Source organism: Camelina sativa, chromosome 3 (genome assembly GCF_030686135.1).
Source record: "Camelina sativa cultivar CO46 ecotype springtype chromosome 3, ASM3068613v1".
NCBI classification, from domain to species: Eukaryota; Viridiplantae; Streptophyta; class Magnoliopsida; order Brassicales; family Brassicaceae; genus Camelina; species Camelina sativa.
Window position 1 is genome coordinate 25,707,802 of NC_141882.1, and position 27,068 is coordinate 25,734,869.

The window sequence follows — 27,068 nt, forward strand, 5'->3', positions numbered from 1 at the left end:
CCTTATGCTTTATTAGTTTTCTTTTAGATTGTGTTTTCTTTATTCCAATTGTATATTTTATAATAGCAATTAATCTTTGTTATTATTTATTGTTTCATAGCATTTGTTTTGTATTATTATTTTTATTGTACCCCAGATTTTGTTTTTCTTATATTAATTAGCTATGTTATATTTTGCTTATTAGATAAACATCTTGTCATTTGTCAAACTAACAATATCTAAAAAAAAAGTTCATATACCCACAATCGTGAAATACAAGAGAAAGGTTCCACAAGTACAAATACAAGAAGTTCTACTAGCCAAACAAGTTCTACTATCCAACACAATTAATCCACCATAAGAGAAAGGTTCACATATAAACAATGTTGTCATTAGGCCAAGCAACAATAGTACCTAATGCATCAGCAACAATCTCAAATTCAGAAGTTCTTCTCCATACTTGTGCATCCCCAATCTTACAGACGTCAACCCAAACTTTGCTGGCATTTAGACCCAATGGAATGCAATGGATAGTGTCGTTTGGATTGGTTGAACAAACTCGGCCTTCTGCACCTGTTTTTCCCGATCCAAAGTAATCTATGAGGAAGCATTTCTTCTTAGCTAAGTTGTTATTGTTGGAGCTGTTACTTGCACGCTACAAATTAAATTGCATAAAGTACTTAATCACAATCACACAACTATACAACACATCATGTAAAAGACAGATGTATAGAGTTTTGCCTTAGGTGATGATTATTTAGCTGGTTCTACTCCTTTAGAACCTGATATTATTTCTCCATTAGAACTTGTTGTTCCTGCTCCTTTATAAACTGATGATCCTGCTCCATTAGAATTTGATGCTCCTGCTCTGTTAGGAATTGATCCTTCTTTATTAACATCTGATTCACTATCAGATTCTGCATCCTCCATTCCATGTTTCTTATTCTTAAACAGCTTAGTAAGAGGCCATGCTATGTTCTCAAACAATGCATCACCCATGAAAGAAATGTCTTCACTTGGTGGTCTCCATAGGAAAGCATCTTTTAATCACTTTTACAAATACCTTCAAGAACCAAATACCTTCAAGAACTTCTTCATCGCATCTGTTGATGTTGGAAGGACGTTATCTCCATGTAGCATGTCGTGAAGCATCTTTAGAAGCTGATCGAAATAGTTTTCTGACATCCCACTCGTAACTTTATTATAGTACAACCCCATGATAGCATACACTTTAGTGTACTTAGAACAATTGGAGTATAGTGGAGTCTCAACATCTTTCAACTTTTTCATAAATTCTGAATCTTCTTCATGATGATCTGCATTTTCACTCTGATCTGCATTGTCATTCTGGGGCTGTGGATTGTCATCAAAAAAATCAGTTGCTCCTTTCTCATACTCGAGACTATTCCTATAAGGTAGAAAATACTTTCAAGTTCAATCATGGGTCCTAAGAAACTCAGTTGTAAGTTAAGAAATTATTAGTAATAACAATATAAAACTATACCTTGGAAGCCAAACCCAAGACTTGTCCATGTTACACAGCTCCATAGTCAAACGAATACATATAATTGTGACAAGAGATTCTTATATCAGACATATTCAAACACAATAAACCAACAGAGATACATACTATAAAATACACTTCTAAACTCAATGAAACAACATAGATACATATAAAACTGAAATTACCTATAGATAACTAGGATTTTGTAAAGAAGAGACTGCAAAGGGAGAACCTGCAAAAGGAGAGTCAATTATAGTTAGACAAAACTAAATTGATACCTTAAAAACTGAAACCAATTGAAACCATAAAAAACTTGTAAAGAAGAATCGAAACCTTAAAATTTGACAGACAAAACAAAACTAAATTGAAACCTTAAAATTTGACAGAACCCCTAAAAAATTGAAACAAAAACCCTAAAAAATTGAAACAGAACTAAATCGATCGAAATCCAAACTGAAACGAAAAAACCCTAAAAATTTGAAACAGAAACCCTAAATTTTTTTCTAATTTGTCGAAAAGAAAACCGATATAAACATCTCGAAACCCAAAATCGATTACCCAACATACAATCCAAATCTGTACCTTCGATTTCAATAAATTTGCGGACAGAATATCTGAGAGAGATAAGAGAATTTCGGAGAGAGCTAAAGAATTTCTTAGAGATAGAGAATCTTAGAATGTGAGATTTCGACAAGAATCTAAGAATCAAAGGAAAGAAAATGAAAAACCCTACCTCGTGAACAGAGAAGCAAAAGAAAAGAATGTGAGATATTTCGACAAAGGTAGAGGGATTAATGAAAATGTTGGGCGCTTGTTTGTTTAGCTAAGTACTTAGCCGGGAAATGAAAAATAATTTTCTGCCTGAACTAAAGACAACGTTTTTAACCTTGTAATGCTATGTAAGATACGCTTCAAAAAAAACTGTAACTTCTTAAAACATAATATAGCGTTTACAATTACCCAAACGCTATCTAAGACATGCCAGTATGTTAACTATAGCACAAAGGAAAAAACACTATATTCATATGCTATCTTTACGACATTTTCTTGTAGTGTTCCCTTTGTGATCTCCTTAAAACATTTGGAGATGTATCTGTTTGTATCGCGTGATCATGCTCATTGATCTCTGCACTCTCAACTTCGTTATTTTCTGTAATCTCTTGTTCTTCTCCATTATCAAGTATTTGTTCTGTCTCAACACCTTCATTGTTTTCTTGAAGTCCATGATTACCAGAATCAGCAAACGTAAACTCGAAGCTTCCATTACCGTCTATCATGCTTCCTTCAACCTTCCAATTCCATCCTTTTGATTCGTCGAAGATGACATCTCTGTTCACAACAATCTTCTTTGTTTGCGGATCAAGCAAACGATAGGCTTTAGAGCCTGGTTCTGTTTCGAGATGAACCAATATGCTGTTATGTCGTCTAACTTTTTTAAGTGCTGACGATTAACCTTTGCATACCCAATACAACCAAAGACACATATATGATCTATGCTTGGTTTCTTATCTCGAAACAGTTCATACAGAGTCATATATTTAAGAGCTTGAGTCACCACTCTGTTTAGCAAGTAGGTTGAGTGTCTTACCGCTTCTCCCCACATGTAATTTGGCATGTAAATTTGTTTCAGAATGCTTTTTGCCCTCTCCATCAATGTTCTGTTTCGTCTCTCCACTACTCCGTTCTGCTGTGGAGTGTAGGGTGATGTGAGGTGTCTTTTAATGCCATGTTCTTCACAGAAGCTATTGAACTCAGATGATACAAATTCTCCTACTCGGTCTGTTCTCAAGGTTTGTATTTTTCTATATGATTCTTTCTCTACCATCGATTTAATGTTTCTGAACTTTTGAAAAGCTTCTCCCTTCTCTTTCAATAGACTTGTCCACATATACCTTGAGAAATCATCTATGAGGACTCATATCGGTTTCCAGCACTCGTAGCTGGTGTTACGGTCCACAGAGATCACCGTGTATAAGCTTAAGTTTCTTTGTTGCTCGATATGTGGTTCCTTGTGGAAAAACATGCAGAGTTTGTTTACCAAGTAAACATGAGCTGCAGATCATCTTCTCAAGAAAGGTATTTGGAGCTCCATGGACTAATTTTCTTTGTACCATAGAGTTTAAAGTTGCGAAGTTCACATGTCCCATCTTTGCATGCCACTTGTTTGGTGTGTTTGCATCCGCAAAGTACAAACAAGTGTTGTCTTTCAACCCCATAGGTACCTTGTACAGCCTATTTGGAGAGCTTTCTTCTTTGGCAAGGAGTTTTCCATCACGGTCTTTCATTGTCAAGTTTCCATCCATTAATCTGATGTTGCATCCTTCTTCTGTAGCTTGACCAAGACTGAGGGGGTATTGGTTTGGAATTTTATGAGAATTTTAATGACTTTAAATAAAATCATGGAAAGTATAAAATGAAGGATTCTAGGTGATTGTTAGAAAGTTTTTTAAAATCTTGTTTGTTTTTTCTAATCTTGTAAAATCTCTCATAAAATCTTGTAAAATCTTTCTAAAAAAATATTGCACAATATTCTCTTGTTTATTCAACGCTTCTGAAAAAAAAAATCTCTTGCTTATCTCTTCTTCTATAAAATCATTTTTGCCAAAGTCATATATCTTATTCAAGTGAAAGGATTAGACTTGAGACATGCCCTTCAGAAAAGATTGGATCTTGACGAAGTTAAAAGTGTTGAAGCGACCTGAAGAGGAGTGACCTGAGAATGGCCTCTCCTTCTTGCTAATGTTAAAGATTGCTTCAAAACTGAAGCAGCCTCTGGTGTTAGTGTCTGGTGCACGGTATAAGCCCATGTAAGCATCACAAAACCACCCACCTTGAACCCTAAGACCTTCTCCAATAGTTTTCTCTATTTTTTCCTCCATAATAGAGGATTTCTATAATAGAGATGAGTTTTGCTCCAATGGTTTTCTCTATTTATTCCTCTATAAAAGAATATTCCAAATAGATTCTATTTTTATTTTGCAATTAACACCTTTTATTTTTAAAAATTGCAAACTAACACATTTTACTTTAAATTTTGTAACACTTTCATAAAATTATCTTTTGCAAATGGTAGTCTCAATATTTTAGAATAAATATTTATACTTAAATTTATATTATTAGTTCTTAAAAATACTTATTTTATTTATTTTGGTCATAAATAAAAGAAGTTAAATATTAAGAGGACTACTTTGCAAATAAAATAGTTCACCTCTATTTATAGAGAAAAAAATAGAGTTCCTCTATAAATAGAGAAAAAATAGCAATCTCTATTATAGAGATGAAAATAGAGTACCATTGGAGTAAAAATTACTTTATTATAGAGTATAGAAGCAAAAATAGAATACCATTGGAGATGCTCTAAGCCCCTCTGAATAATCTATCTCTGTTTGCTATGAAGTTGAAATTTAATTTTCTCTCTACCCAATACGTAACAAAAAGTTTAGTTGATATAAAGATATGTTGAGTCTGAGAGAAGTATCAAAGAGACGAGGACAGAGCAAGCTATGAATATATATCCCAAAAGACCCATGTTTTCATTTTCAAGAAAAGAAAAACAAAAGTCATGGACTATGATTCACAAATCTCTCTATTTGATGAGAGTGTTTTCATGGCTTTTTCTATGAAGAAAATGATATAAAATCCTAAACCAATAACATAATAATTGAATTCATTAACAACCCAAGATTCTTTTGTTTTACTTGAATAACATAAAACTTTTAATGACTTTATAAAACTCTTAATCCAATAAAGCTAGATTTATGAAGATTTTAGATAACTTTTTACAAATCCACAACTAATAACACCAAATTTTAAAAGAGTTTTAAAAAGTATTGATTGAATAACAACATATTTTACATAACTTTTAAAGTCATTAACATTCTATTTAACTATCAAACCAATAACCCCCTAACAATATTGCTTTTTAAACCAGGAATGTAGTATACATTTGTCATCTTCCTTGGTTTTCCATAGAGATCAATGAAAGCAATAGTCCCTTTTCCGTTAATGTCAATGCGTGAATCGTCTCCAAACCTTACCTTCCCAGTAATTACTTGAGTCAAGAGTGTCAAAATATCTTCTATCTCTAGTTATATGATTTCTAGCTCAATTTTCGAGGTACCAAACATTCTCACCATCAATGTTTGTTTCGAATTTGCTTGGTACACAATGTTTCTCGTTAAGGAAAACAGCTTCATGCAACATAAGTTCATCCACTATCTCTGTATTTTTCTCTGTTTCTTGTGCTTCTTGTAAATTTTAAAAACGATCTGGGCAACTACTAACATAATGACCAATTTTATCACATCTAAAACATGTGATATGCGAGGCATATCTTCCTCCGTAATGTCCCCGACCTCTGCCTCGATTGTTAAATCTGCCCCCACTTCCTCTTCCTCTGTAATTTCCATTGTATTCATCTCGATTAGACCAATTGGCTTGTCCATCATGTTTAGCATACAATAGTTTCTTCTGTTCTTCTTGTGTCTCTTGTAGCTCATCTTCTTCTCCAAAGATTATTTTTTCACAGGTTTTGAGACGTCCAACAATGTCTTCGAAACCTGTAGTATTAAGTTCCAATACTTATTCTAAAGAAGCAACTATGTGTATGTATTTTCTACGAGGATGACACTTAAGGAACTTCTTAACCAATTTAGCTTCTTCAATAAATGTTCCTAAGGAAGAAGATTTAAAAGAGATTTCAGATATTCTCCCAACAAACTCATCGATAGACTCTGAGTCTTTCATATTCAGACGGTCAAAGTTGGTCATTAGTGTCTGTAATCTTACTTCTCGCACTCGTTCAGCTCCCACATATCTTGTTCTAATAGTTTTCCATACTTGCTTAGCTGTATCAAGTTCTCTTATCTGCAAAATCAATGCTTCTGGAATTGACTTGATAACAATGGTATAACCATGTCTCTTTTCTCTTCTTTGATGGTGTCTTCTTGAATAGCTTCCCAAACTTTGTGAACTCGAAGAATAAGCTTCATCTTCATGGCCCAAACTGTATAATTTATGGGAGTTAGCATGGTTCATGTGATGGAAGAAGATCCTCCTCTTTCTTTTGTTTGTGCTACGACAATAGCACATTTTTCGTCACCCATTTTGTTTTTCAATTACCTTGCATCTATCGCTCTGATACCAAATATAGTTTGTGATTGTTTAATTTAGAAACAAGATTGTTAAAGTATATCTCACTTTATTAGCTTAATAAAATATCTCAAAACTTAAGCTCTCAATCTCTCTCAAATCTCTCACACAAAACTCTTCCTGTTCTATGCAACACTTGCATCTCTTTATATATAAAACCAAAACCATCTAATCCTAATCCTATTTGGTAATTTATGTTTAGATAACTCGTAAATATCCACCAATCCTTATCTCTCTAGGAATCCTACTCGGAATAGGTTTAGGACAAACCAAGTCTTCAAGTCTTCTTCAAGCTTAATCCAACAAATGCTTGGAGCCTCGTGCCATGTATTTGACTTACAATCCAAGAAAGAGACTCTAGAAGAGGAGGGCACATACCCACCAATTTTGTAGATATTCGAACAAACAGAGATGATTCGATGAATGCAATTACAACGGAGGTGAATTGGGAGATGATCAAATTGGGATTGGGACCAAAAGATTGCCACTTGAATTCTTCTTCTTCTTCAATCGGTCAGTTATACGACAGAGAGTGTAGCAGCGAGGGCTAGTGTCCAGAGGGAACCGTAAGCACACATAGAAAAAAGAGTCGGGTAGTACAATCTCGAGACGCGTGCGATGCAGGTCAATAGCAAATCATCGGGGAGTGACAGATTCGCTAATTGTGTTCTGATCGTCCTCTTCTTTTTAGAGCTTGACAGTTTGATCGAACTTCATATTACTTCTACTTCTTCTCCGAGTGTATAGAACAAATAAAGTTAGAATGAAGAAGTGAGTTTAAGGTTTTTGACTTTTGACTTGTCAAAATCCTTTTCATTTAATCTTAATTGGCCTCGAAACCTATATTATAAAATTATTAGGTTTAAATAAAGAGGATTGGATCACACGGTTCATTGATTGATCTTATCTGCCTATCTGGCTTCAGACTACATTTTAAGTTAGGTTGGCTGACCATATCGATCCGGCTTCCGACTACATTTTATGTATTAAGTTACCAAAAGATGTGTGTCGGGTCAACAAACTTAATTAGGAAAATGAATATAAATTGTGACTTAGGATGTACTAGATGGGGATGTCTAGATGAAAAAATCAATCATGTACTTTTTGATTGTCCACCATTGCCGCATAATTGGGCATAATCACAGATACTTTCGGCACCAGGGGTTCTCCAATCGGGATCACCATACAGAAATATGAATTATTTATGCTAATCTCCGTCAAAGTTTAACTTCTTTATATACGTAGGTGAAAGCTCTCGTAAAGACTATTTCATCTATTCTCGAGCCTAAGGTTCAACGGAATCTCTTGTTCTTGTAGGAAAGTGAAAGTAGAGAGATTGGACTTTCTGAATTTCTCCAAAATCTGCCATTAGTTCCACCCGCAGTTTCATAAATCCAGATTGTATGGCTATGAATCCGCTTGTTTCCAGAAGGTTCATGTGACACCTCGGTTTCAGAGACTTGCGCAGAGGTTTAAAAAAATTGATTTGACCACCTATATATGTCACTAAAGTGCATTTATCTGTTCGGTCAAGAGCCATGAGAGAACTCCAGAGTTAAGTATGCTTGAGCTGGAGTAGTATTAGGATGAGTGATCTTCCATGAAGTGATTGTCAGAACTGTACGAGTGAGGACAAAACACAGGGAAAGATGATGTAGTGATATGTAGGGACAATTACAAGTCTTTAAAGCCTCCCGAACATAGCAAATCGACCATTGGATATGGATGGATTCACGGGCCTAGTGAGTGGACGTGAGGCCCATTAAAAAAGATGAGCCCATGGACTGTGATCGGATATGGGGCCCACTGAAATGTGGCTGTCGGAACGTTACAACTGGTATATTGGGTTTATTGTCAAAAAAATTCATGTATCTAGGTTTGTTGGTTTACTATTGAAATATTACGACCGCTACCTCGTATAAAAAAATCCACGTATCCAAGTGGGCCCTAAAAGGGTATTTTGATTAAAATATTTTTCATGTAAGAGTAAAATGGTCATTAAAAATTAAAAGAGAGCATAAATAAAAATAACAAAAACGATATTTTTGAAATAGGATATATCAAAAAGGGTATTTTTAACCAATTCTCAATAAACTAAAGCCTAAAAGGTTGCAACAATACACATTCAATTAAAAATTGCAACGGTTTATCAATTAATCAAATGTTGCAATGGTTGGTTTCTATTATTCTCTTAAATATATTTTAGTAATTAAATATTGAAAATAATTATGAAAAATTATCATAAAGAGACAACCGTATACCAAACAAACCTACAGTTTGCAATGATTTATCAAATCAGGTAAAAGTTGTAATGGCATATGTATAACAAAAATTAAAATTGTTAAATTAAATGGTTGTAACAAGTTGTTTAACATATTTTAACAATTAAAAATAGAAAATTATAACTAATAAAACTTTATAATAAAAAGATGCAACTGTAATAATTATTTTTTTCCAGATTATTATTATTATATAGATTTGACTTTTGTATTCATAATATATTTTGTATTTAATTAATAAAATATGATGTTGTATCCTCTCAGAAAAAGCTATGTAACTCCTTTTAGCTAATTTTCTATAGTTGTTGACAAAAAAAAAGCTATGTAACTCATGAAATGACTTATGTCACATGTAGTCATATTAAAGAAGATTTATATAATTAAATGCATATATCTAAAGTATTAGGTAAATCTAATTACTAAAAGAATAATCAAGTAATGATAAATAAATAAAGATAAATATAGCATTATATTATAGTTAAAACAAAATTACAATTATAATTAAATATAATAAATGTTAATGATGATATATTTCTTCAAAACATGTCATTTGAATATTTAATGCTAGATATCTTCTTTTAATGTTTATATATATACAGGTAGAACATAATCAAGTATATGCAAACAATACCAAGTCTAATAAGAGAAAACAAAATATGTCTGATAAAAAATTGCAAGAACGTCCAGGCAAATACCATCAGCCCAAGAATATAACCCCGATAGAGCCTGGACTGACCCTCAATGAAAATGGCTTACCGTTAAGACCTAATAAACCCGTTTGTCCACATTTCAGTCGCTTCGGCCTTTGCAAATCCGGTCCAACTTGTAAATTTGATCATTCTTCCTCATCCTCACGTAGCAAATTATGAAAAATGAAACTGAAATTCCCTATCTTTCGTTCCGTTTATTCTAAATAATACTATAATATGTTATCCATATATATATGCAAAATCATGTATTTTATTCACCATTTGTAATAACAATATATGAAAGAATGCAATGATCAAGTTGATCACCATGGTTATCAAAAATGTTCATTTCATGTAACAAGATTAGACTTTTTGTTTCGATTTAATGCAACCAAACAAAGGCCTGATCAAGTTAAGAGTCTCTAATAGATACATAATCAATGCCTTGAAAATAAACACAAAAGAGGATCTTACCTTATTTTACTGACATTGTTTACTTATGAGATTAAACAAGGATCACAACAACAAACACACTGATGCCAAACTCTCCTATCATGATCTTGGGGTTAGATACTTAGACTCTTCCTTGGATTTGACAACCTCTCATATCATGATCTTGGGGGTAGACACTTTAGACTCTTCCTTGGCTGTATCTTCTGGAAGAAGGAACATAAATAAAACCAATTAGTGAACACACAGATAATCTCCAAAGGCGACTTCTAATCATGATCATATCCATTTGCCTTCCCCTAAAGCTCTAATACATTTCGACTCTAACCCCGTTTAGTCTTTGTAACTGATGCGCGCAGACATGTCTCTTTTTATCCAAACCCTCAAAGCTAGCCTAGTTTGTATTTGCATATCCAATCAAAAAGTATAGATTTATGCAAATAGCTGATTACACAATATCAACACTAGTAGAGCATAATCTGTTTCTGTTCAGCAGGTGACATGTAATAAGCAAACATCTAAGAGAACAATTAAATTACTTGATTGAGTGATTGTGGTGATAATATTTGAATATCTATCCCCAATGAAAACAAAAGAAATCTTAGCTTTACAAAATTCAATAATAGAGAAATCTATAAATTTAACTGATGACAAACAAAAACAGATACAATATTTGCAACAAGAAATAAAACACCAACAAATGAACAACAATTAAGTGACCCACAAGTCACAAAAAAAAAAAGAAGTTGAACTACTAAACCAAGAATGTTCTGAACTCCCAAATGCCACGAACCAAATTGTGGATTTTGGGGATGGGTATCGATCGACACCAGGGGTAGTGTCGATCGGCACCAACAATTTTTGGTTCGACCAGATTGGTTTAAATTGTCGATTTGGTTCGGTTTGGTTTAAGTGAAATCTTAAAACCAGGGTATTTAAGTGGGATGTCGACCTAGATCGTGGCTTCAATGTTGTTTGCCATTTTCAGAGAGAAACAGTGAGAAAAAGAGCATTCTTGGGAGATTTTGGAGTTTAGTGCTTTTCCTTGGAGATCCTTCTGTGGGATTGAAAATCAAGGGCTAGAGATGTGTTAGGAGGATTGCTTGGATGTTGGATTCATCAGTTTGGGTCAAAAACTTCCTGCAAAGAGGTGAGTGCATGACCATGACTCATCTAGGCCTGAGATTTCTTTTTCTCTTGCTTGGTTTGTGTTGTTGTGGTGTTTTTATTGCTTGTTATAGTTGTTATAGGGTTCCTACGGTTTCATATGGCTTTTGGTCGAGTTTTGGATTGATTGGGGAGGTGATAAGAAGCGAGATTTGAGGCTCGGCTTCGAGCAGATTGCGTTTGCGGAGTCATTGTCAATTGACACCAGGTGGGTGTCAGTCAACACCAAAGAACAGTATCAATCGACATTGAGGGGTAGTGTCGGTCGACACCAATTGTCATTGTTGGTCGACACTTGACTGGTGTCGGTCGACACCTTCCTTTTCAGCGAGCAGTGATACTTGTTTGTTGTGTTTGTTTGTAGATTGTTTGACATCAGAATCTCAGTTGCTTGTGTGTATAGCCCAATAGATGGGAGGATTGCGTGATTAAATGTTTATAAAATACTCATGCATCTCAATTTGTGTTTGTGGTGCTGGTAAAGGCAAAATGTAATCTTGGAATTAAGGCAATGAAAAGGAGGTTTTTCTAGTGGATCGATTGGTTGTTGTCTGGCTTCTGTTAGGTTGCTAGAGTTGAGTCCTTAGAATGTTGTTTAGGATTGTTGGTTCCTTGATTTATGCTGGTTTGGATTATTGGTTTATTTTGTATAGAATTATTATTGGTTATTTGATTATTGGATATTTGTTTATTGGTATCATCTATGTTTATCCGATGTTGTGTGTTTGGGTTTAGGTTGCTAGTGAGTATGAGATCACTAGACTATTATTATTATTATTATTATTATTATTATTATTATTATTATTATTATTATTATTATTATTATTATTATTATTATTATTATTATTATTATTATTATTATTATTATTATTATTATTATTATTATTATTATTATTATTATTATTATTATTATTATTATTATTATTATTATTATTATTATTATTATTATTATTATTATTATTATTATTATTATTATTATTATTATTATTATTATTATTATTATTATTATTATTATTATTATTATTATTATTATTATTACTATTATTACTATTATTATTATTACTATTATTATTATAAAAAAAAACGGATCAGATCGTTTCATCTTGGGGATTGCATACTCTGAAGATTTTACAAGTGGAGTAGGAAATGAGATTTGGGTTATTTATGTCGATATGGAGGGAATTTCTACTGACTTTGTGTCTACGAGAATGAATTCGTAGAATGTGCGGTATTTGGTAAGGTTATCGGTAAGCTATTGGATATCCCCGTAAAATATGCAGTTGGTGTATTGGGTTAGGTCTTTGAGAGATATTTGTTTGGTAAACGAGGTTGTAATAAGGTGTTGGCGTTGTGGTTTAAGGATTACTTTCTGCTTTTATATATAGTATATCAAAATCAAAAACGGATAAAATAGCTTGTCATCTAGCAAATATTTGTTTAGAAACTAAGTTTTTAACATCCTTTTGTAAAAAAAAATCTCTTTGGCTCATTTGCAATCACACAGAGTAAAATCTTTTTGTTTACTAAATCGTCTTGAAATTTGGAAATACAGTTTACTATTGGTAAAACCTTTTTTTTTAACTGTAGAGTAGTTCTTTTGTGGTCCAAGCCAAACTCCTGAGTGAAAACGAACTATATATTGTTGGATAGACTCTGACATTTTCTGTTTAAGGCTCACATAACCTATTTCTGATGCATCTGTCTCAACTATCATGAATGCATGGTAGTGTAATAACCTTTTTCTTGATATCATCGACTAGATTAGTATGCATACTCGACCATGGTATGAAGTTCTTTTGTAATCCTTGGAACAATGGTTGTATACTTTTTCGTAGATTGGATGAAAAATGAAATATGTTATTTAAACAGTCTAAAAAATTTTGTAATTGTGTTTTCTCTTTTATTTCATCTGAAAATTTATTTGAAAATTCGATAGATCTAGATATAGGTGTAATAGTAACTTGATATATGTTATGGCTGTTGTAAATCACTAAGGATGGATCTCCATAACCGGCCCACATATTGTCTAAGTTCACTAGGCCCATCGGCCACCTTCCTTTGTACTAAGTCGGTTTAGGAATCCTAATAAGTTTAGGGTTTTGTACTACTATATATATATATATGTATCATTATCAATTGAATGAATAAGATAAGAAGAGAATACGACCTCTTGTTTTTCTAGTTTTCACAACACGTTATCAACACGAATTTGCTCTAAACTCCAACTGAGAAAATCCCTAAAACCCTAAACCGCCGCACATCATCTCTTGTTCGTTCTAAGCTCGGCGGTTGTTCAAACCTGTGACCAGTTCGTGATCAATTCGTGTTCGTGGTCAGCTCCTGTTCGTGATCGTTGCTTGTTCGTGATCAGTCCGAGGTTCGTTGCTAGTTCGTTATCAAGCTCGAGGTTACATCTGAGGTCTTTGGCTCCCAGATCAATTCCAATCAACCCCCAAACGGTGTTAAGGTAAATAAATCAAACCCATCGGACATATACATATCGAATCTAATCTTAAATATATTAGAACAATAAAAACTGCAATTACACAATCAACAAATCAAAACCCTAAGCCTTGAAACCCTAAAACCCTAAAACCCTAAAACTTTAAAATTCGATTGCTATGAGGTTTTAGGATTGCTTAGATTGTTTGCAATTAAACTGATTGTGCCTTGTTTAATATCCGATTGTTATTGATTGCTTGTTTGAAAATCGAATGCATGAAACCTTAAAATCGGAACCCTAGAGAAAAATAGTTTCCTAAAAACTTTGTCTTAATCCTAACTAGAAAATGAAATCTTATCTAGAGAAAAGGAAAACTTAATAAAAGGAAATCCCCTAAAATAGAAAATTGCTTGCATGTTTCTCTTGTTCATACTAGATCATAAATTTATCTAGGGTTGTTTTCATGCATATAATTAACCACGAAATTAAAAGGACACGACATGGTTCGGTCTCAAATACCGCATGGCCTAAGACTAAAACGATTTGCATAGATCGGTCTCAAATACCGCATGATAATAATCGGGTGCTTGTTTTTATATTTTATAGATGTAAAAGATCAACAATCTCCAATATGATGCCCTTAATGTGTCTGGAGACAACTATTTAAAATGGGAATTGGACACTAAGATCAACCTGAAATCAAATGACCTATGCGAATGCATTGAGGATGATAATGATTGCACTGAAAAGAGTAGGTATAAGGCAATCTTTTTAATACGCCACCACCTTGCTGAGAGTCTCAAGAACCAGTATCATACCATTGAGAATCCTCTTGACCTTTGGACAGAGTTGAAAAACAGATATGGACACCAAAAGACGATGCTCCTACCAAAGGCTCAATTCGATTGGAAAAACCTTAGGATCCAAGATTTCAAATCCGTGGATGAGTATAATTCAGAGCTATTTAAGATAGTCTCGATCTTGAAGTTATGTGGTAAGGAGGTTACTGAGGAAGACTTGCTAGAGAAAACATTCTCAACCTTTCACACCAATAACATACTGCTTCAGCAACAATATCTTGAAAAGGGTTTTAAGACATATGCAAGTCTCATCTCTTGTTTGCTACTTGTTGAGCAAAATAATGAGCTATTATTGATGAACAGTGCAATGAGACCTCTTGGTTCTACTACATTACCAGAAGCCCACAAGGTTGATATGACCAAGAAAGAGCATAAAGAGCCTAAAGAGACTAAAGAGTCTAACTACGTCTATAGAGGCAAGCCTCACGGCCGTGGCCGTGGTGGAAGAGGATGTGGTGGTCGTGGCAATTACCAAGGAAGCTATTATGATGGTTTTGGCTGTGGGAATCGATCAGACTTTAGTCGTGGTCGAGGTAGAGGCCGCAAAATTACCAAACCGCAATATAAGGCCAAATCCACTTGCCATAGATGTGGTATGGATAATCATTGGATAAAGACATGCAGAACACCTAAGAAACTTGTTGATCTCTATCAAGAGAGTTTGAAAAAGAATCCATAAGCTAACCTGGTTCATCTCGATGGTGAAGGAGATTTCGACCATGAGAATGATGACCAATTGGATTATGAGACTTCGGATTTTCTAAGAGAGGATAATTAAATTTAAATGTTGTCTTGATTTAATTTCTATGTTTTATGCTTTGAATTTTATTGGATTATGATTTTGGATTATGATTTTGGATTATAATTTTGGTTTAAATTTCAATTATTTTATTTCCTTCAAATATATATTTGTTTGTTTTATTCTTTGTCTAAAATATGACTCTTGTCCATATTAAGAAACGGCTGAGGACAAGAACATACTTGTGGTGGATAGTGGATCAAGCCACAAGATTTTGAAGGATAAGAGTTACTTTGTTAATCGCATTATGTAAAATGCCAATATTAGCACAATAGCGGGTATAGCAAGCCTAACTGAAGGCTACGGCCAGGCACATATTTTATTACCAAATGGCACACATCTTGAAATAAGTGATGCCTTATGTTCACCCAGCTCAAAGAGGAGCTTGTTGAGTTTCAAAGATATTCGTTTGAATGGTTTCCATGTTGAAACTAAGGGTGAAGGAAACCAAGAGTTCCTACATATTACTGAAATCACCCAAGGCCATAAGAAAGTCCTAGAGACTATACCCGCATTATCCACTGGTCTTTACCATGCTAAGATTAATATGATAGAGGCTAATATGGCAATAAACAAGATGTTCAATGAATAATTCACTTTATGGCATGACCGGGTTGGCCATCCCGGTTCTTACATGACGCGTAAGCTTATATTAAATTCAAATGGGCACACTCTAAAAGAGAGAAGAGTTATCCCTACAAATCTCACGTGTGTAGCATGTGCACAAGGAAAACTCATTATAAGGCCATCACCAGTAAAAAGTCACTAAAGAGACATTAATTTTTCTGGAAAGGATACAAGGAGATATATGTTGACCAATACACCCACCTTGTGGGACGTTTAGATATTTTATGGTCCTTATTGATGCATCGACCAGATGATCGCATGTTTGCCTATTATCCACAAGAAACCTAGCATTTGCTAGATTGTTAGCCCATATCATAAGACTGAGAGCACACTTTCCAGATTTTCCACTTTAAGACTATACATCTAGATAATGCTGGTGAATTTACATCCCAAGCGTTTAATGATTATTGTATGTACATGGGGGTAAGTGTGGAACATCCTGTGACACATGTACATACACAGAATAAATTAGCTGAATCCTTCATTAAACGAATTCAATTGATTGCTCGACCATTACTCATGAGGTCGAAGCTTCCTATGTCGGCTTGGGGACACGCAGTATTACATGCATCAGAGCTTATATGCATCAGGCCATCTAGTGAGCATAAATATTCGCCATCCCAATTACTAACGGGTCATGAGCCAAACATATCCCATCTAAAGACATTCGGGTGTGCCGTTTATGTACCTATTGCTCCACCACAGAGAACAAAGATGGGACCTCAAAGGAGGATGGGAATATATGTTGGATATGATTCTCCCACCATTATTAAGTATCTAGAGTCAACAAAGAGTGATTTATTTAAGGCTAGATACGCGGATTTTCAGTTTGCTGAATCCAAATTTCCTATGTTGGGTGGAGAGACAAACAAGCTGGTCAAAGAAATATCATGGAATCAAACATCCTTAAATTGGCAAGATCCTCGGACTCTAGCATGTGAGGCAGAGGTCCAAAAGATTATACATTTTCAAAAGCTAGCTAATCAATTGTCAGATTCCTTTGTTGACCCAAAGAGAGTTATGAAATCGTACGTACCAAGTACGCACCAGTACGTATTGATATTCAAAAGGAACACAATCAAGTTGCTACAGAGTCTAAGGCACGTTTGAAACATGGTAGACCAATAGGTTCCAAAGATAAGAACCCTCAGAAATCAAAGAAAAGTGCAAATCAAACCGAGGTTAAGGAAACCATAGACATGTCCGCGGCAAACCCTAAGGTACCGTCTAATGAGGTTTGGGACACTGAACCTCAAGGTCCTGAAGGTATTGATAATAATGAGATCTCAATAAATTATATCATGTCTTGAATTCAATGGAACCGAAAAGATGTCGACATCGATGAAATATTTGCATACAAGGTAGCACTTGAAATAAATGAGGATCATGAACCCACAACTATATTAGAGTGAACTCAAGGAAAAGATTGGTTAAAATGGTAAGAAGCCATTGACGTGAAGTTAAATTCATTAAAGAAAAGGAATGTGTTTGGTCCGATCTTAAGGACACCATTCGATATAAAGCCAGTGGGACACAAATGGGTCTTTGTAAGGAAGAGAAATGAGAATAATAAAATTGTGAGATATAAGGCACGGCTTGTAGCACAAGGATTCTCACAAAGACCAGGAATAGATTATGAGAAGACATACTCCCATGTGATGGATGCAACGACTTTTAGATTTTTGATAAGTCTGGCTATAAGAGAAAAACTTGATTTGCGTCTAATGGATGTAGTGACCGCATACTTATATGGTCCACTGGATAATGAAATATATATGAGATTACCAGAGGGTATTTAGCTCAAAGATAAGAGTGTTTCTCAAGAACAATAATGCATAAGGCTAAACAAATCCCTTTATGGACTGAAACAAAGTGGGCGTATGTGGTACAATAGACTAAGTGAGTACCTAGCCAAAGAAGGCTGTAAGAATGAGCCCATCAGTCCATGTATTTTTATAAAGAAGTTTGCAAACAAGGGATTTGTAATCATAGCAGTATATGTGGATGATTTTAACATCCTAGGAACCTCTGGGGAAATTGCCCAAACAGTTGAATATCTCAAGAAAGAGTTTGAAATGAAAGACCTAGGTAAAACTAAATTTTGTTTGGGATTGCAGCTTGAGTACATAGATAATAGAATCCTTGTGCATCAAATGGCATATACTGAAAAGGTACTCAGGAGATTTAATATGGACCATGCTCACCCATTTCCTAGCCCAATGGTTGTGAGAAGCCTAAATTTGGATAGTGATCCATTCGGTCCAAAGAAGGACGATGAAGAAATTTTCGGTCCGGAAGTGCCATACCTCAGTGCTATAGGAGCTTTAATGGTCTTGGCTAGCCACACTAGACCAGACATTTGTTTTGCCGTGAATCTCCTAGCAAGATTTAGTTCTTGTCCGACCCAAAGGCATTGGAACGGTATCAAACATGTATTGCGTTACCTACAAGGAACATTGGATTTGGGTTTGTTTTATACTAACTATAACAAAGAAGGTTTAGTTGGTTTTGCTGATGCAGGTTATTTATCGGATCTACTTAATGCTAGGTCTCAAACCGGATATGTGTTTACGCACGGTGGTACAACAATTTCATGGCGTTCAATGAAGCAGACCATTGCGGCCACTTCATCTAATCATGCGGAGATTTTGGCTATGCATGAAGCCAGCTGTGAATGTGTTTGGTTGAGGTCGATGACTCAATACATCAGGTCAGATTTTGGCATGGCCGATGACAAGGAAGCGACTATCATATATGAGGACAATACTGCTTGCATCGCACAGCTTAAGGAAGGATACATCAAGGGAGATCGGACGAAGCACATTTTGCCTAAGTTCTTCTTTACACATGAACTACAAAATACTGGAGAAGTTCAAGTGGTGCAAGTTCCATCTTGCGACAATTCAGCCGATCTCTTCACCAAGTCATTACAAACATCGACATTCAAGAAGCTCACGCACCAGATTGGAATGCGGAGACTCAGGGATTTTTAGTGATGCTTAGAACAGGGGGAGTAATACGTGTTGTACTCTTTTTCCTTCACCATTGTTTTGTCCCACTGGGTTTTCCTGGTAAGGTTTTAATGAGGCAACATCCCCAAGCGTATTATGGTGATCTCTTAGCATTTGCACGGTTATGTCATCCAAGGGGGAGTGTTGTAAATCACTAAGGATGGATCTCCATAGCCGGCCCACATATTGTCTAAGTCCACAAGGCCCATCGACCACCTTCCTTTGTACTAAGTCGGTTTAGGAATCCTAATAAATTTAGGGCTTTGTACTACTATATATATATATATATGTATCATTATCGATTGAACGGATACGAATAAGACGAGAATACAACCTTTTGTTTCTCTAGATTTCACAACAATGGCCTAAAAATTGTATTTTTCTTTGAAATATTTGCATCTTTTTTGCGGATACTATTAGTCCATGGTTTTAACGATGTTCAAAAAAGTGTATAGATGTTTAAAGTGTTGATCAATAGATTTTGAAAATATTAAAACATCATCTGTGTATACGATAGAAAAGGTGGAGTAAGGGTTGAATATTTTGCTCATAATATTTTGAAATTCGGGTGGTGCGTTTTTTAAACCGAAAGGCATAACATTCCATTCATAATGCCCAAAAAGGCACTGTGAATGATTTTTTATATTTATCCTTTTCGACAATTTGTATTTGCCAAAATACACTTTTCATGTCAAATTTAGAGAATATGCAAGAATCGTATAATCGTTTTAATAGATCTCATTTGTTTGGTATTGGGTATGTTATCCATTGTATTATAGTTGATTACTAAGCGTAGTACTCCTCTTTCTTTTTCAGTTTGGTTGTTTACATAGAATGCTGAACAAATCCAAAGGAGATTTAGTTTTTCTTATGAAATTTTTATCCAGTATTGTTGGATCCGGGGGTTTTCCATACGTTTCCATCTATGCGAATTTAGACTTTATCTTCTAGCGGGCTTCTTCCCAATCCAGGTTTTCTGATATAGCTTCTCGTATCCCCTGGATATTATGGTCACTTTGGAAAGATAGGAATAAAAAGGTTTTTCAGGGCATATAGATGGAGCCAATTGATATTTTAAGTCAAGCGGCTAATGATAAAGTTTTGTGAGAGGAAGCCAAATCTTACTCAGAGTGTTATCTGATTCCTCCACCTTTAATGGAGGATAGGGGTTCCTTTCCCCGTTGTCAGGTTGATGGTTCATGGAAAGGTACCGACCCTTTTCAAGGCCTAGGCTGGTGGTGTTGTAATGATGAAGATTCGACGCTTTTACTGGGAGCACAGAGTCATCGACGTGGCCCTACCCCTTTACATGCGGAATTAGAAGCTTTGGTCTGGGCTATGGAGTCCTTACTGGTGGCTGGAGTTGCTTGCCAAGTATTTGAAACAAATTGTGCAGAACTAGTTGCGATGGTGCAGACGTCGGACGATTGGCCTGCCTTTACGAACCTGTTGGAGGAATTCACGCTGCTCCGAACATCTTACCCTTCCTTCACCCTAACCAGGATTTCACGTGATTCCAATGTTAGGGCAGATTACCTTGCTAGGTCTTCAAGACCTTTAGTTTCTGAATCTACTTTTGTAAACTCTTATCCTCCTGTTTGGGCGACCAATCGTGGAGTTTTCTTTTAATTTATTTAATGTTTGGTTGGAAAAAAAAAAGAGAGAGAGAGAGAGAGAGATGCTACCTCTCCCACCGACCGACTCCATCAAGACTCCGTTTTTCAGGACAACATGAAGACAAAAACTCAATTATATAACAGTTCAAGATTTTCGACAAAATACTTCAAGAATGTCAATTGGGCTGTCCATGTCCAAATGGACAAATACATTTTATGGACATTCATGGTCAAAGTCCAAATAGAACCATGTCCAAATAAGTCCAAACCAAATAAGACCATGACCAATTGGATTGCCCATGGAAACCAGATAATACATGAATTCAATTATGCTAAAAACTTATAAATTCATAATTAAACCCATAAATTCATACATAACACTCATAAATTCATACATAACACTCATAAGTTCATATTAAGTCATACATAATTTATAAATTCAGAAATAACTCATAAATTCATACTTCTAAATTCATACATAACTCATAAAATTTTCCCCAAATTTAGAATCTCTAATTTTTAAGGTTTATTGGACAGTCCATGTCCAGATGAGTTTGGACCATTTATTAACGGGCTAAATTGGTTTTGGGTCCATTTGTCTGCTTCAAATTTGGTCATGACCATAACCGGTCCAATTTAATTTGGACATGGGCAGCCTATGGTCTCTAAGACCAATTGACATTTCAAGACCAAGAAATGAAGACATCAATACTAAACAACAAGGCAATAACATCAATCAACAAAGGCTTACTCATCTCCTGCAATCTCAAAAACTGACACGCAACAACAACTTATGAAACTTCGCACATCTTTGTTTAAACAAGGAACAGAGAGATGTAGGAAAGGGCAGAGTTTTTTTAGCGATCCTTCACAAATTCCCTACACATCCTACTTTCTATTTTTCATAACTGTATTTTCAAAGTTTGTATCTGTTTTTGTTTCCCATCTATTAAATTTGTAGATTTCTCTATTGTCGAATTTTGTAAAGCTAAGATTTATTTTGTTTTCATTGGGGATAGAAAGTCAAATATTATTTTTTCTCCTACAATTTTTGTGGTGATTCCTATCTCTCTAACTTAAAATGTATAAATTTGTGTAAAAAATGAAGTTACTAGTATAACTTGTTAAAATAGTTTTTTAAAAGGATAAACTGAGTTTTAAAACACTAGTTTTTGTTATAGATTTTTGCTTTGGGTAATTTGTAGTTCACCTTCAAACTACTTCCATTTGCACCACTAAGTTTTTATACATTTTTAACTATAGAATTTTATAGCAACTATTTGTAACGCTGATAACAGGATTTTCACCGAGGGTGTGAATTCCCTATGCAGTTGTAGTAGGAAGGATTATCAATCCAAATGGTTGTTATGCTCCGGTGCAGAACCTAGACATCGATAGCTCTTGGAGACCAAGGAAATAGTCTGGTAGTACAATCTCAAAACGCGTGCGATGCAGCTCTATAGCAAATCATCGGGAAGTGACGGAATTGCTGGTTGTGTTGTCGTCATCCTCTTTATTATTAGAGCCCGACATCAAATGGTTTTGATCAAACTAAATTCAGATTACTTCTACTTCTTCTCCGAGTGCATTGAACGAATTAAGTCAGAACGAAGACATGAGTTTAAGGTTTTGACTTTAGACTTGTCAAGGGATCGATCAATTTAGAAATACAGTTATCAAAATCCTTTTCATGTATATCTTAATTGGCCTCGAAACCTATAACATAAAATTCTTAGGTTTAAAATAAAGAGGCTTGGGTCACACGGTTCATTGATTGATCGTATCGGGCTTCCGACTACATTTTATGTATTAACTTACCACAAGATGTGTGTCTGGTCAACAAACTTAAGGAAAATGAATATAAATTGTGACTTAGGATGTGCTGATCGGTGGGGATATTTAGATAAAACAATCAATCATGCATGCACCTTTAGATTGTCCACCAGTGCGGCAGAACTGGGCATAATCACATATATATTCGGCACGAAGTTTAATCACCTTTTGATCACTATACGGAAATATAAATTATTTACGCTAATATCCGTGGAAGTTTAATTTCTGTACGTATATACATAGGTGAAAGCTCTCGTTAAGACTATGTCATCTATTCTCGAACCTAAGGTAAAACGGAATCTCGTGTTCTTGTTTAAAGGCAAAGAGACAAAATTCTAGTGTTTTTGATGATTTGTGTGTCCTCCACAAAATAATTATGTATAGTGATTTTCCATTTTTCCTATGATTAATGTTGACCTATTTTATAATGTACGAAATCTATAATGTTGCATCAAATAAACAAAAAGTCATAATGGTTCATCAAATAAAGAAAAGATTGTAACAATATTCATTTAATTTTAAATTGCAGCGATTGTCAATAAATCAAATGTTGCAATGGTAGGTTACAGTGATTCACTTAAATATATATTAGTAACTAAATATTTTTTTTTTTATGAAAAGCTATCATAAAGAGGTAATTACTAAAATATATTTTGGAAGTTTTTCATAAATTTACCAAACAAACCTAAACTTTGCAATGATTTATCAAACCTAAACGGGTTGATGTATTTGGTCAAAATCTAGAGTTTTCTCTTCTGGATAATGTCAATGATTCCGGTACTGAAACAAGAGCGGCTTGATTGAGTAATTGAGAAGCGATTTGAAATTTGAGAAGTTGAAATGGTAAACCGTTTTAAAATTGGTTTTAAACCTGATTTAATTGTTTTTATATCGAATTTGGTTCGTAAACCGTTTAAATCCAGGTATATAGAGAAATATATGAGAACTTTTGATTCGGGTTGAAATAAGTTGAGAAGTAACGATTTGAAAATATTTGAGATAAGGTCACAGTTTTTTGGTACAATGCGACTTCTGAGGAGTAAAAAAAGCATCGATACTTAACATGATTATGACTTATGTCATGTTTTGGTTTGTTTATAAAGTTGATGTTTTGTATATCTGAATTATCTAAGGCTTTATATATACCATCATGATTATAATATTCAAAATTTTATTTTTATTATGTTATACTCCCTCTGTTTTTTATAAGTTGTCGTTCTAGAGTTAAAATTTTGTGTCATAATAGTTGTCGTTTTCGATTTCCAATGCAAAGTTTGGTGAATATTCCAATTTTATCCGACTGTTTTAATGTTTTGACCAATAAAAATATTAGAAAATATATTAAAAAGTAATAAAACAAAAAATTAAATGGTTTTCTTAATTTGTGTAAAACAACCTTAAACGACAACTAAAAAAAACGGAGGGAGTATTAACTTTTTCAATTTCTCAACTTTGATTGGGTTGGTCATAAAATCATCTTAATCTAGCAGATAATTTTCACCAGTTCTCCATCCAAAATATCATATGTTTGGAGTAAAAAATTTTCATGTTCAAAGAAATTATGTCACAAAACAATTTTAGTAATTATAAGAACTATAATTATGCCAAGCAACATAAAATTTGTTTAATTTGTTTAAAAGACATTTTATAGGGGATGATAAAGAGCATACTTTAACAATAAAATAATTTAGGGTTTAAGAGCATATTTTTTATGGTGAAACATACAGTAAAATTGTAAGTGGTTACTAAATTATATGTTGCTTTCATGAATTCCTTGCATGTAAAATATTTTGTGAAAAGTTTTTGAAATTTGACAATAATAATAATTGTAATGATAAGTATTTGGCAAAAGTTTTATTGGAGTATAATTTAGCTTTAGATTATTGTTTTTGACAAAAAAAAACTTTATATTATTGTAATAATAATTATAATATATTAAAAATATTAATAAATGTATGAAGGTAAATACAAATATGATTTTTTCTCTAACTAAAATTATTTATATAATTACTTCAAGAAATAAAATTTCTTTTTATATTTTTTAAAAATTGTTTAGGTTTTAGGATTTATTTTCTTCATCAATTTTAATACCCGCACATCATGCGGGCCCTTATCTATTATATATATATATATACAAATTATTTAGTATATTATTTTGTAAAGGAAAAAAGAGAGTGTACTCTTCCCGTTGTGGAACGGCTTGCGTATCGGGGTGTATGTTGTGATGTTTTGTGCAAGCGGTGTGCTTTTGCGGTGGAGACTATAAATCACGCTCTCTTTGAATGTCCCCGGTCGCGAGTTATATGGGCGATGTCTCCAGTATTGTTGGATCCGGGGGTTTTCCATACGTTTCCATCTATGCGAATTTAGACTTTATCTTCTAGCGGGCTTCTTCCCAATCCAGGGTTTCTGATATAGCTTCTCGTATCCCCTGGATATTATGGCCACTTTGGAAAGATAGGAATAAAAAGGTTTTTCAGGGCATAGAGATGGAGCCAATTGATATTTTAAGTCAAGCGGCTAATGATAAAGTTTTGTGAGAGGAAGCCAAATCTTACTCAGAGTGTTATCTGAATCCTCCACCTTTAATGGAGGATAGGGGTTCCTTTCCCCGTTGTCAGGTTGATGGTTCATGGAAAGGTACCGACCCTTTTCAAGGCCTAGGCTGGTGGTGTTGTAATGATGAAGATTCGACGCTTTTGCTGGGAGCACAGAGTTATCGACGTGGCCCTACCCCTTTACATGCGGAATTAGAAGCTTTGATCTGGGCTATGGAGTCCTTACTGGTGGCTGGAGTTGCTTGCCAAGTATTTGAAACAAATTGTGCAGAACTAGTTGCGATAGTGCAGACGTCGGACGATTGGCCTGCCTTTACGAACCTGTTGGAGGAATTCACGCTGCTCCGAACATCTTACCCTTCCTTCACCCTAACCAGGATTTCACGTGATTCCAATGTTAGGGCAGATTACCTTGCTAGGTCTTCAAGACCTTTAGTTTCTGAATCTACTTTTGTAAACTCTTATCCTCCTGTTTGGGCGACCAATCGTGGAGTTTTCTTTTAATTTATTTAATGTTTGGTTGGAAAAAAAAAGAGAGAGAGAGAGAGAGAGATGCTACCTCTCCCACCGACCGACTCCATCAAGACTCCGTTTTTCAGGACAACATGAAGACAAAAACTCAATTATATAACAGTTCAAGATTTTCGACAAAATACTTCAAGAATGTCAATTGGGCTGTCCATGTCCAAATGGACAAATACATTTTATGGACATTCATGGTCAAAGTCCAAATAGAACCATGTCCAAATAAGTCCAAACCAAATAAGACCATGACCAATTGGATTGCCCATGGAAACCAGATAATACATGAATTCAATTATGCTAAAAACTTATAAATTCATAATTAAACCCATAAATTCATACATAACACTCATAAATTCATACATAACACTCATAAGTTCATATTAAGTCATACATAATTTATAAATTCAGAAATAACTCATAAATTCATACTTCTAAATTCATACATAACTCATAAAATTTTCCCCAAATTTAGAATCTCTAATTTTTAAGGTTTATTGGACAGTCCATGTCCAGATGAGTTTGGACCATTTATTAACGGGCTAAATTGGTTTTGGGTCCATTTGTCTGCTTCAAATTTGGTCATGACCATAACTGGTCCAATTTAATTTGGACATGGGCAGCCTATGGTCTCTAAGACCAATTGACATTTCAAGACCAAGAAATGAAGACATCAATACTAAACAACAAGGCAATAACATCAATCAACAAAGGCTTACTCATCTCCTGCAATCTCAAAAACTGACACGCAACAACAACTTATGAAACTTCGCACATCTTTGTTTAAACAAGGAACAGAGAGATGTAGGAAAGGGCAGAGTTTTTTTAGCGATCCTTCACAAATTCCCTACACATCCTACTTTCTATTTTTCATAACTGTATTTTCAAAGTTTGTATCTGTTTTTGTTTCCCATCTATTAAATTTGTAGATTTCTCTATTGTCGAATTTTGTAAAGCTAAGATTTATTTTGTTTTCATTGGGGATAGAAAGTCAAATATTATTTTTTCTCCTACAATTTTTGTGGTGATTCCTATCTCTCTAACTTAAAATGTATAAATTTGTGTAAAAAATGAAGTTACTAGTATAACTTGTTAAAATAGTTTTTTAAAAGGATAAACTGAGTTTTAAAACACTAGTTTTTGTTATAGATTTTTGCTTTGGGTAATTTGTAGTTCACCTTCAAACTACTTCCATTTGCACCACTAAGTTTTTATACATTTTTAACTATAGAATTTTATAGCAACTATTTGTAACGCTGATAACAGGATTTTCACCGAGGGTGTGAATTCCCTATGCAGTTGTAGTAGGAAGGATTATCAATCCAAATGGTTGTTATGCTCCGGTGCAGAACCTAGACATCGATAGCTCTTGGAGACCAAGGAAATAGTCTGGTAGTACAATCTCAAAACGCGTGCGATGCAGCTCTATAGCAAATCATCGGGAAGTGACGGAATTGCTGGTTGTGTTGTCGTCATCCTCTTTATTATTAGAGCCCGACATCAAATGGTTTTGATCAAACTAAATTCAGATTACTTCTACTTCTTCTCCGAGTGCATTGAACGAATTAAGTCAGAACGAA

General features: G+C 34.4%; 1 protein-coding gene and 1 pseudogene across 1 annotated transcript; one reads left to right on the plus strand and one right to left on the minus strand.

Moving 5' to 3' along the window:
- LOC147947700 (F-box/kelch-repeat protein At4g39560-like) overlaps positions 1 to 22,195 on the minus strand; it is a 31,131-nt pseudogene extending 8,936 nt beyond the window's left edge.
- A 2,801-nt stretch (positions 22,196 to 24,996) lies between these two features.
- LOC147947701 (uncharacterized) lies at positions 24,997 to 25,470 on the plus strand. Its single transcript, XM_087507406.1, has one exon. The coding sequence runs from the start codon at positions 24,997 to 24,999 to the stop codon at positions 25,468 to 25,470; it is 474 nt and encodes a 157-aa protein (XP_087363532.1).
- The last annotated feature ends 1,598 nt before the right edge of the window (positions 25,471 to 27,068 follow it).